Source organism: Hyperolius riggenbachi, chromosome 3, assembly GCF_040937935.1.
Source record: "Hyperolius riggenbachi isolate aHypRig1 chromosome 3, aHypRig1.pri, whole genome shotgun sequence".
Lineage (NCBI taxonomy): Eukaryota > Metazoa > Chordata > Amphibia > Anura > Hyperoliidae > Hyperolius > Hyperolius riggenbachi.
In genome coordinates this window covers 436,667,021-436,679,262 of record NC_090648.1, presented here as the reverse complement: position 1 = coordinate 436,679,262, position 12,242 = coordinate 436,667,021, and the positions used below count along the sequence as shown (strand labels likewise).

Below are 12,242 nucleotides of genomic sequence, written 5' to 3'. Positions count from 1 at the left end.
TTGTAATAAATGGTGTGAGCGAGAGTTTGCTGCTTCCTTCGTTAATTTAGTAGAAGCATGAATTGCATGTTCCCCTTATCTACAAGTATACTGTATGCTCACCTAGGGGTGAGCGGAGAGGATAGATGCACTTTGCTGGAGCAGTGAGATAAACACTGTTACCACTGTGCATATACACTGCATACTGGGGAACACAGAACTAGGGGAGCACACTGGAACATGCTGAGACCATACCTCCCAACCTGGGACAGTCCCGGACAAATCGGGACTCATGGGAGATATGTACAACTATGATACTGTATCGGAAATTTCACTTTCAGTAAAATCACGGTGAAAATTGTGTAAAAATTGCTGTAAGTGAAAAATCGTGGCAATTTTTACCAATTTTTACTGCGATTTTAATGAAAGTGAATGAGAGAATTTTTTTAAATGCACTAATCAATCACAAAGTGCTCAGAAAAGCGCTTCTAGTGTGGATCCGGCCTAAAATGGGCTGGTATTCCAACAGAAATTGCACCTCTTCTCTAGCAGCCAGGCTAATACCGGTGATTAACTTTATAAATAGGCCTCTGGATTTAAATAAACTGTGTCACACAGCTGGCTAAAAATAATGACTTAGAGGGCAGGGGAAATAGCATTTCTTTTTTAAAGTATTAATGGACAGGCTGCCATATTTATTTCCTTTTAAACAATACCAGTTGCCTGGCAGCACTGCTGATCTATTTGGCTGCAGTAGTGTCTGAATAATAAACCAGAAACAAGCATGCAGCTAATTTTGACAATAATGTCAGAAACACTTGATCTGCTTGTTCAGGGTCTATGGATAAATGTATTAGAGGCAGAGGATCAGCAGGACGGCCAGGCAACTGGTATTGCTTATAAGGAAACAAATATGGCAGCCTCCACATACCTCTCACCCTAGTTGTCAAATGGTATTCCTATTCAAAGCACATTCAAATGAGACTTTGTAGAATTTATCCTTGAAAGTATGTACACACATCTGATTTTTTTGACCAACTGTCATTCAAACTGGCCATTTGAACGACAAGTCGGGCATGTGTACGAGCTGTTGAGCGACTGATAACAGCCGGTTTGCCTGATGAGCTTGGCAGATCCATTGGACCAACTCTCGTTCAAACGACTGTTAGGTCCGTACTTGTGTACAAACGAATTCCAGTTCAACTAATAGTCATTCAAACATACAGTCGTTTGATCTAGTCCATTGTTCTATTCAATCCATTGTCCAGTCAACCGACATGTAAATTAGGTGAAATTAGCATATCAGCCGTTTGTTGGTCTGTGTGTACATGATGTTTGAACGGCTTGTTATTTGCACATTTAGTCATTCAAATGACCAGGTGAAAAATCAGATGTGTGTACGCACCTTAAAGTGGACCCAAATTTAAAATACAAGATTTCAGAAATAAAACCTATTTTCTAACTTATAATAATAAATAGCAGCCTTTTTTCAGCTGCATGATGACACATATAAAATATTTTACATTTATTGGAGGAACCCCTCCCTTTCTTTCATATTGCCGGGACAGCATCCGGCAGACTGGTGGAGGAGATAAAAAAACAAAAACAAAACACAGGCTACTACTGATGATGTCACAGGGGAGGTGATCTCAGCATGTGTGAGATTTCACATAGATGACGCCCCTGTGAGGGAGGGTAGCTGATGACAAACACACCCATGATCTAAAACCTCCTATTAAGCTCAGAAGTAATGCCTGCCACCTCTATAACCCTAGTTATGAAAAGAGAAGGGTGAAAAGCATTCACTGAAATGCTTATAGGCTTAAAAGAGTGTTTTTTTATCTTTGTATGCGTCAGAGTTGTGCAACTAAATATTTTGAATTAAAAAAATGTTTGGTTTGCGTACGCTTTAACCTGACCACAGACAACCTTAACAAGAGAGTAAGTAAAAATGGACTACAGCTATCTGATTTTGAATACAATAGGTGCCGCATGGGCAGGAAGGCTACAGCAGCTGCACAAGGCTAGTGGCGGATTGGTGACTGGTTCTCTTGTGTCTGGCAGCAGAGTGCTCCGGTCAGTGGACAGCGGGTGACCGTTCTTTGCTGCTCCCCGCTGGGGCCTGGAGGCTGGTCACACCGAGCTGTCACATAGAGCCGTTCACACCTGGCTGGGCTCTACGGGTCTCCAGTTATCTGGAAAACATCCTGTGTGCCAGAGGACAGATCTGTGGCGGACGCAGGCGGCTTCCTGCTGGGGCTGTGCAGTTGTGTCAGGTGTTCTGTGCACTGTGACACTCAGCTGTGTTTTCTGAGAAGCAGCACAAGCTGAGAACATGAAGTATCATGCAGGCTAAGATAGTGGAAAATTCCACTGGCACTAAAACCTATGAACATATATTAGTACTGCACAATTCTTTTTGTAATATAATGTTATTAAAAATGATCTAATTTCAATGAGTTTTATAGCCAATTTAAGATATTCTACAGTACCGTATGCTATAGAATTTCAAGAAATGACTGTAAGCTAGAACTTCTCTTATTTGCAATCTCTTTACTCTCTCTGGATAATGGACCACTCAGAGATTGCCACCCTAAGCATGGTAACTAGGGTTCTTAAAAGTTTTATGTCAGATTGGCACCAAGGAGGGGAATGGTTAAGGTTAGCCGTGGAGGCTGGTTAAAGTTGGTTGTGGTGGTGGTGGGGAGTGGTTAAAGAGGAACTGTAACGACAAAATGTCCCCTGGGGGGTACTCACCTCGGGTGGGGGAAGCCTCCGGATCCTAATGAGGCTTCCCACGCCGTCCTCCATCCCTCAGGGGTCTCGCTGCAGCCCTCCGTGCAGCTGTGACGTCAATATTTACCTTCCCGGCTCCTGCGCAGGCGCTCTGACGGCTGTCGGCTCCGAAGTAGGCGGAAATACCCGATCGCCGTTGGGTCTGCTCTACTGCGCAGGCGCAAGTTTCCGCCGCCTGCGCAGTAGAGCGGACCCGACGGAGATTGGGTATTTCCGTCTATTTCCGTGTCGAAAGCAGCCACAGCGCCCCCGCTGGAGCCAGCAAAGGTAAATATTGAAGCTACAGTCGGGTCTGTCGCCGACTGTTCGGAGGGCTGCAGCGAGACCCCCGTGGGACAGAGGACGGCGTGGGAAGCCTCATTAGGATCCGGAGGCTTCCCCCACCCGAGGTGAGTACCCCCCAGGGGAGCTTTTTGATGTTACAGAGTCCCTTTAAGGTTAGCCATGGGGGTGGGTTGTCAAGGTTATCTGTTTGGGGGAGGGGGGGGGGGTTAAGGTTAGCTATGGAGGTAAGTTGTTGTAGAGGAACTGTAGTGAAAAAAACATAATCAATAAACTTGCTTATTGTTTACAATATTCATTTATAGATTATTTAGTCAGTGTTTGATTGTAAAATCTTTTCTCATCCCGATTTACATTCTGAAATGTATCACTGGTGGAGACATCTTTAGTTCTGCCAGATGATCTGTACGGAATGTTTGTTACTGAGAGTTCTATGAACAGAGGAAGATATTGCTTGCTTGGCAGTTGGAAAAAGCTGTTATTTCCCACAATGCAACAAGGTTCACGGTCAGCAAAATGTCAGGACCATATGACATCACCCTGTGGGATCGGTCTCACCACAATATCAGCGATATAGAACCCCATGGTGCTCTATTTGACAAAAGGAAAAGATTTCTCAGGGGAAAAGGGGTATCAGCTACTGATTGGAATGACATTCAATCCTTGGTTCAAGTTCCTCTTTAAGGTAATAAGGCATTGGTAGATGGAGGGTTCAGGGTAAGAATCAGGTTATGTTTAGCTACCAATGCCGGAAAAAATTATTTCGACTTCACCAAGCGCTCTTTTTTGTATAGATGCCTATATTTTAAATTTAACATTTATTATTAGTTCCTCTAAAAATAGTTGCACTTAAAAAGGAACTCCAGTGAAAATAATGTAATAAAAAAGTGCTTCATTTTTACAATAATTATGTATAAATGATTTAGTCAGTGTTTGCACATTGTAAAATATTTTAAATCCCTGATTTATATTCTGGCATTTATCACATGGTGACATTTTTACTGCTGGCAAGTGATGTAGCTGCTGCTTGCTGTTTTAGCAGTTGGAAACAGCTGTAAACAGCTATTTCCCACAATGCAACAGGGTTCAAGATTCAACAGGGTGCCAAGAGTATGTACTCAGAATTTCTTTGTGGTAGGGGTTTCACCACAATATCATCCATACAGCGCCCCCTGATGGTCTGTTTGTGAAAAGGAATAGATTTCTCATGTAAAAGGGGGTATCAGCTACTGATTGGGATAAAGTTCAATTCTTGGTCAGAGTTTCTCTTTAAATAGGTAACACATCCGTTTATACCTTGGTGTAAGGTAATTATACTGCTAAACAAAGAGCTATCTTCTTCCTGAGAGATTACTGATCCATATTCGATATAGCGGTCAGTCCCTATTCTCACAACTACCCAAATTCTCTTGCATCCATCTGGACAGTGTAACGGATATAGCTCTCAGTAAATACCAGTATCTGTTAAAATGTGCTATCTACAGGTGATCAGACAGATACTATTCACATATAAGCATAACCCTATTTGTATATGTTTCGCCCTGGAAAAGGCTTCGTCAGGAGATTATATCACCGTGCAAGCTAAACATAACGCCTCTTTTCCATCTGCATAATTTAGCTACATTTTAAGAAACACACCGCAATGTGATCTGCAGGGACATCAGAAAGTGCATAGACTGCACTGTCTCAAGTTTCCATCCATGGGTTGCGAATTCACTGTGGAAACTAACAGCATAGTTGCATACATTTCGGCGTGTTTGCAATGCTATTCCATTCATTCAAACATTAAGAGAAAAAAGATATCACAATGCTCCAAATGTATGAAAATGTAAATATATTATTTTTATTTATTGATCACTTTCATGGAAACTGGACAAAAAACCCACAATAGGGAAACAAAAAAGGCGGGAGACAAAAACCATGAAACCACTGTAATTGAATCCAAGGAGCTTACACAAAGGGGTCAATTCATAAAGGGCTGTGCTGGAAAAAAAATCTTGTCGAGAAAATAACGCATTCGGTATTTTAGACTTTTGTGTGCTAATTCCTAAAAATCTTTTACAGTTGTGATAGAAGTGAGGGGATTTACCAAACTAAGCTGGCGGTAACATAATAAGTTGCCTAAGTTGTTACATTTCTCTGTGCAGAGACAGCATTACAATAAAAGAGGCATCCCCAACTTCCCTTTAGATGTGCATTTTTTGTTATACTGTCTCTGCTTCAGAGGCGTATCTAATGGGGTGCAGGTATGGCACCTGCCATGGGCGCCCCTGCCTCTCACCTCCCAATGGGCGCAAATTGCCCTGTCACTCCTGCCGCTATAGGTTCGCCAAAAGCGCTCCATCCAAATGCCCCCACCTCCCCATATGCAAGCCACCAGCTCCGGTGATCCGTCCGTGCTGTCTCTCACCTCGCCAATCCCCATGGAGCGGCGGGTCACCCGACTCCCCTAGATCAACTTTTGCTGCTGCCGTTCCGCTTCCTGAGGACTCCTGATTGGCTAGCGCGGCATCAGCTCTCCTATGATTGGCCGCGTGGTTCCAGCATGTTGCTGCGGCTGATGGGGACAACATAAACATCCACAGACGCTAGCGTGCATCAATGAATGGTCAGTCAGAGCTGATGCCGCGCTGGCTAGCCAATCAGGAGTCCTCAGGAAAAGGAACGACTGCAGCAAACGTTTATCTAAGGGAGTCGGGTGACCCGCCGCTCTATGGGGAGGTGAGAGACAGCATGGACAGATCACCGGAGCTGGTAACCTGCATATGGAGGGGGGGGGGGGGGGGGGGGGCGGTTGGATGAAGAGCACTGACGCTAGACAGAGGCAAAGCTCAGCTAAATTCAAATTGGGTAAGGGCATTTTATATATAATATATGCTTGTGAGTGTTGGTGGGTGAGGTAGGTCAGGCAGGAGAGCCCAGAGAATGTGTGTGTGTGTGTGTGTGTGTGTATATATATATATAGTATACATCTAAATGCAGTGTGTGTGTGTGTGTGCAGGTAGTATGTGTATATGTGCAGTGTGTGTGTTGGTTAAAAGTGTGTTTGTATATGTGCAGTGTATGTATGTATGTATGTGCAGTGTATGTGTGTGTTAATTAAAGGTGTGGGGTGGATTAGATCTACCTACCTAGGGCTTCATTCAGCCCTATAATACTTTTAAGTCTCTCACTGTAGTGCTGCCCTTCATGGTGCTGCTGTCCACTACATAGGATTGGCTACTACACGTGCGTCTACAATACTCTTTTGGTTGCGTTCCTGTGGCCGAGTGCATTCTGCAGTTGCGCAGTTTAAGTGTGAACGGCACAGCCACAGAGTGATCCTGGCTATGGGAATGTGATCGAGAGGGGCGCATGGATGCATGCGCAGACACAGTAGCCCGGGACCACAGCTGTGTTTAGGGATCTTTTGGAGAGGTCAGGAGCACTCTGGAGGCCAGCAAAACAACAGCAAGGGACCTGATAGTCTGCAAGGGTCTGGAAGAAGTCCCAGGTAAGTAAATCTAATCTCCTGCCCCAGCTTGAAAATTAATAAAGTGTGGGGGAAGGGAGAAGGCTGAGGGGGTTTGGAGATATAGAACATCATTACATTTCTGTGTGTGTGAGGGGGGGGGGGGGGGGGAAGGTCTGTCTGGAAACTTTAAAAATGTGTGGGGTGGAGGGTGGGGTTTAGAAATAACATGCATTATTATTATTTTTTGGGACGGCAGGCATGTTGAATAGACAGTAAGTGATTACATTTGTGTGTGGGGAGCTTTCGAGAGGCAGTCTGGTACACTAATTTGTGGTTGAGGTGTAGGGGGGGGGGGGGGGGGTGGCAATTTCAGTGTTTGCCATAGGCACCATTTTGCCTAGATACGCCTCTGCTCTGCTTGCCCTGAATCTGTGCTGAATCTGTCTGTTAGTCTTTCTAAACAATCTATTTAATTGCCACAGCTTAGAAGAACTTCAAGAAATATTACACATGCAGGCTTTCTGATGTAAAATACATATGAAAACAGGTACCCAAGAGGTTAAAAAACACAGCCTGGGGTATTCAGGGAAGCCTTGTTTGTTCCGCTTTCGCTGCTGCTGCCTGGGAGATCTGTCCCCATTAACTTTGCTCTTATCTTCTCCCTTATCACCTCTGCAAAACAGGCGGTATTCTCTGTGTCATTACCGCCTGCTCTAATCTTTATGAATTGACATTTACTGACATTTACTGGAGGTGTTCACCGCACAAGGCATCAATTTACCTTACTGCTCGGGAATATCAGCTTTTAATGCGGTAACAGCTTTTATGAGTTGACATTTTGCTAAGTGTTCGGTAAAGTCAGCTGTTTTCAGCATTACCACATGCCGTAATGCTTTATGAATCAACCCCAAAGTGCTGAGTGCAATTAATCCAAAGTATGTACAAAAGTCACCAACCCAGGCCGTCACTCACAGTGACCCAATAAATATATAATTAATAATAATAATCACCCTCCCCCGTTTGTACTTTTATGGTTTTGGTCTCCCCCCTTTTTTTGTTTCCCTATTGGGGTTTTTGTCTTGTTTTTATGAAAGTAATCAATAAATAAAAATAATATATTTGTGAGCTATAGCCGTTAGTCTACCCAGATAGATGCAAGAGAATTTGGACAGTTATGAGAATAGGGACTATAGGGGCTATATAAAGTATGGATCAGTAATCACCTACGAGGAAGATAGCGCTTTGTTTAGCAGTATAATTACTGTACACCAAAATATAAACGGATGTGTTACTATTTTAAAGTGCAACTATTTTTAGAGGAACTAATAATAAATATTGAGTTATAAATACTTCCAGGTCTCCCATTTCCAAAGGGAAAAATGTTGAATTATATAATTCTCCTGCTAAAGTATTTATTATTCCAAGAGTGGATTTTGAGTACTGTGAAAATAAAATTTCTATGAAAACATTCTCACCCCTTTCCTTCTGGAATAATAATAGTGTGACCACCCATCACAGCCTCCCATAACAGTGCAGAGCCATGACTCCCCCACCCATAACAAGTGTGGCCACCAATAATACCCTCCCATAACAGTGCACTGCAGAGCCATGACTCCCCCACCGATAACAAGTGTGACCACCCATAATACCCTCCCATAACAGTGCAGAGCCATGACTTCCCCACCCATAACAAGTGTGGCCACCCATAACACCCTCCCATAACAGTGCAGAGCCATGACTCCCCCACCGATAACAAGTGTGGCCACCCATAATACCCTACCATAACAATGCAGAGCCATGACTCCCCCACCCATAACAAGTGTGGCCACCCATAACACCCTCCCATAACAGTGCAGAGCCATGACTCCCCCACCGATAACAAGTGTGGCCACCCATAATACCCTCCCATAACAGTGCAGAGCCATGACTTCCCCACCCATAACAAGTGTGGCCACCCATAACACCCTCCCATAACAGTGCAAAGCCATGACTCCCCCACCCATAACAAGTGTGGCCACCCATCACAGCCTCCCATAACAGTGCAGAGCCATGACTCCCCCACCCATAACAAGTGTGGCCACCCATCACAGCCTCCCATAACAGTGCAGAGCCATGACTCCCCCACCCATAACAAGTGTGGCCACCCATAACACCCTCCCATAACATTGCAGAGCCATGACTTCCCCACCCATAACAAGTGTGGCCACCCATAACACCCTCCCATAACAGTGCAAAGCCATGACTCCCCCACCTATAACAAGTGTGGCCACCCACGACACCCTCCCATAACAGTGCAGAGCCATGACTCCCCCACCGATAACAAGTGTGGCCACCCATCACAGCCTCCCATAACAGTGCAGAGCCATGACTCCCCCACCCATAACAAGTGTGGCCACCCATGACAGTGACAGAATTTCGGTGAGAAACTATTGAGTCCTTTAAAGGACACATCCGAGCATGCTGAAAATAAAAAAATCCACTTACCTGGGGCTTCCTCCAGCTCTGCCAGGCGTCCTGTGCCCTCGCCGCAGCTCCGCTTCCTGTCGGTGGCCCGGGGCCCCTCCGGCGCAAGGTGCCCACTGCGCCTGCGCGAGCGGCCCTCAAAGTCGCACTGACATTATCTGGACTGTACTGTGCAGGCGCAGTAGTTCTGCACCTGCATAGTACAGTCCGTATGATGTCAGCGCGACCAGTGAGCTGCATGCTGAAGCGCAGGAGAAGCCGACTCATACGCCTCCTAGAAAATTAACTTTTAATCGTTTGACTGCCAGCTATTTGCCAGCGGCAGCTATGTCTGTATTGTGTTTATTAAATGTCTTGCCCAAAGCTGCATATAATAAAATCCAAATTAGTCAGTAAGATTGTTATAAAGGTGCAAATAAATTTGAAATGTTTGAGAATGATGCTAATTATTATGATACAGAATTATACTAATTGCAGGTAGTCCCCGACCTACGAACGTCCGACTTACAAACAATCCGCTGATATGAACGGCCCGAAAATGGGGAACAAGGCAAAACATTTCAAAAAACCTTGTCGTTTTTGAGAAAATCAATTTCAAAAAAATTCAAAGAAAAAAACGTGTTTTTTAAACTCAGTAAAATGACATTTTGTTGTGGTACACTATACTATATAGAGAGTTTCCAAGTTCTGCATACAGATTTTATACATTTTACAGCAAACCTGTGATCCAGCGCTGGGACCCTGATGTGAAATCAATTACATTTTAAAATCGTAATTATGTATAATCATGTTTGCGAAATTTTACATTAAAGGAAGCAAGGTGTAAAAAAAACTAAGATCTACTTACCTGGGTCTTCTTCCAGCCTATGGCAGCCTATCTGTCCCTCACCCATGCTCTGGTGTCCTGGGATCCCCTCTGTTGCAGATACGGACCTCACTATCTTCTACGCCTGCACGAGCGCGCGTCTGCTCGCAGTCATGCTCACGTGGCCTGGAGCGTACTGCACATTTTAAATAGAATTCCTGTTTAACCCTGCAGCATCCATTGTAAACTGTAATATCAATTTTAAAGGGAACCTGAGACACTGCCCCCGCAATAAAATATATATACCTGGGGCTTCCTCCTGCCCCCTCCGCCTTGATTGCTCTACGATGTCCTCTTCTCCCTCTCTGTTCGCCCGCAATTGGCCCCGGAAAGTCCTCTGGTCCAGGGCTAAGTGCGCATGCGCGGCCGGCCTCATTCACGTCTCATTCACGTCGCCGCATTCATGTCGCTCTACACCTGCGCAGTACTACTGAGACAATGGAGAGTGCCTGGCCCGAGTGCGCATGCGCCGACTGACTCCAATTGATGGATTTTCCAGTGCCAGAAGCGGGCAAACGGGCAAGCAGCAGAGGATGGTGTGGGAGTGATCAGGCTGGAGGGGGCTGGAGGAAGCACCAGGTATGTATATTGTATTGTGCGGGTCCACATTTCAGGTACACTTTAAGGTGAAATAAGCCTTCAGAATATACAATGGCCCATATACAATTAACTTTTTCTCCTAGGAGATAATTTTTCATCTTTTCTTTAAGATAACTTTTTAGCGCTCTGCAATTGAAAAGGTACCAAAAATTAAGGTGAAAAAAGTACTGTCAAAATTATTTTGACTATTATCTTGCTTGCTGGCATTTTAAAAGGCATTTTATAGCCAAAGAGTGGAAATATCACCTAGAGGATGATACTTTTTCATCTTCTGGTTACAATAACTTTTCAGCAATTGAAAAATATCAAAAAGTAGGTAATTGAATAATGGCCAGTGAATATAGACTGTAGTAGTTTAGATGATATTATAGGATGCTATCTATTTGTTGTCAGTCCCTTTGGATCACCAATGTTCCTACATGCGTGAATGATAAAATGTATAGGGGTGAAGTGAAACCCCAACCTCCTTTATCAACTGATACTTTATTTGCCATTCACCAGACTCTCCTCGGCAGGTCTGGATGGACGCCGGCACTCAGATCTTCTTCTCTTATGCCATCTGCTTGGGGTGTCTGACGGCGCTGGGCAGCTACAACCGCTACAACAACAACTGCTACAGGTACTGGCTGACCGCACAGGTACAATGTTCCCAGTGCTATAACCATGCTACTGGGGAGTTAGGAGTAGTGATGGGTCATTCGCGAACGAGCCGGCTCTAAGAGTCGGCTCTTTGCTGCGAACGACAAGAGCCGACTCCCACTTTGAGGAGAGCCGGTCCCTCAGCCACCCCACATAGCCCTGCTTTGCTTGTAGGAGTGTAAGGGGCGGAGCAGAGCAGTAGCAGGAGAGATTGCCCCAGTCAGAGAAGCAGTCTGGAGTTGTCATGGAGACCGGGGCGGGGCTTTTACACCGATTCTGAGTGGTGTCTAGTGATATTTAATGAAGAGCTGATTGAGAGCCGTAAGAGCCGGCTCTTTAATGGGAGCCGATTCAGAAGAGCCGATTCTCTGAGAAGAGCAGGAATTCCCATCACTAGTTAGGAGTGATCAGGGTGTCAGGAAACTTAGGGGGGGGGGGGGTGGGGTTAGAATGTTGCTAACAAATCAGAATAGATGGTGGGGAGAAGTGTCAGGGGCTGATAAGGGTGTCAATCAACTCAGGAGGGTGGGGTTTGAATGTTGCTAACAAATCAGAATAGATGGTGGAGAGAAGGGTCAGGGGCTGATAAGGGTGTCAATCAACTCAGGAGGGTGGGGTTAGAATGTTGCTAACAAATCAGAATAGATGGTGGGGAGAAGGGTCAGGGGCTGATAAGGGTGTCAATCAACTCAGGAGGGTGGGGTTAGAATGTTGCTAGCAAATCTGAAGGGTAATAGGGGACTTGATTTACTGAGGGTATATGAGATAGACAAAAGAAAAAAGCAAGAAAACAATCCACAGCTTGAGATCTCAGGGATTCATATCAACAAGCAAAAAATATGAAAAAATAACAACTGAAATGTAGAAAAAAAAAATCACAATATCTTACATCCTCTAGCTATGTAAATATAAGTGTAGTCTTCTTGTTAAAAAAATATATAAGTGTAGTCAATATTTTTATTTAGTGTATTCATAACAATTTAATAAGCCTGAATCACCTAATAAGCTCAATATATGCTAGTTACAAATCTGCTTGCAATTGCAAACAGGTACATTACCTAGGCTAGGTCAAATTATATACAGTATGTGATATAATCATTACTATTAGCATTGTGTGTACTGTGTTTATATTTTGCTAAAAAGTCTGTAATACATAATGATCCA

The 12,242-nt window shown here is 44.3% G+C and overlaps 1 protein-coding gene across 1 annotated transcript in view; it reads left to right on the top strand.

The window, feature by feature from the left end:
• The window catches only part of LOC137564186 (sodium- and chloride-dependent GABA transporter 2-like), a 94,322-nt gene that overhangs the window by 60,533 nt on the left and 21,547 nt on the right, over positions 1-12,242 (top strand). The window contains exon 8 of the mRNA XM_068277678.1: positions 10,955-11,058. Within this exon, the coding sequence (XP_068133779.1) occupies positions 10,955-11,058 (104 nt within the window). The remainder of the gene's footprint in view (positions 1-10,954; positions 11,059-12,242) is intronic.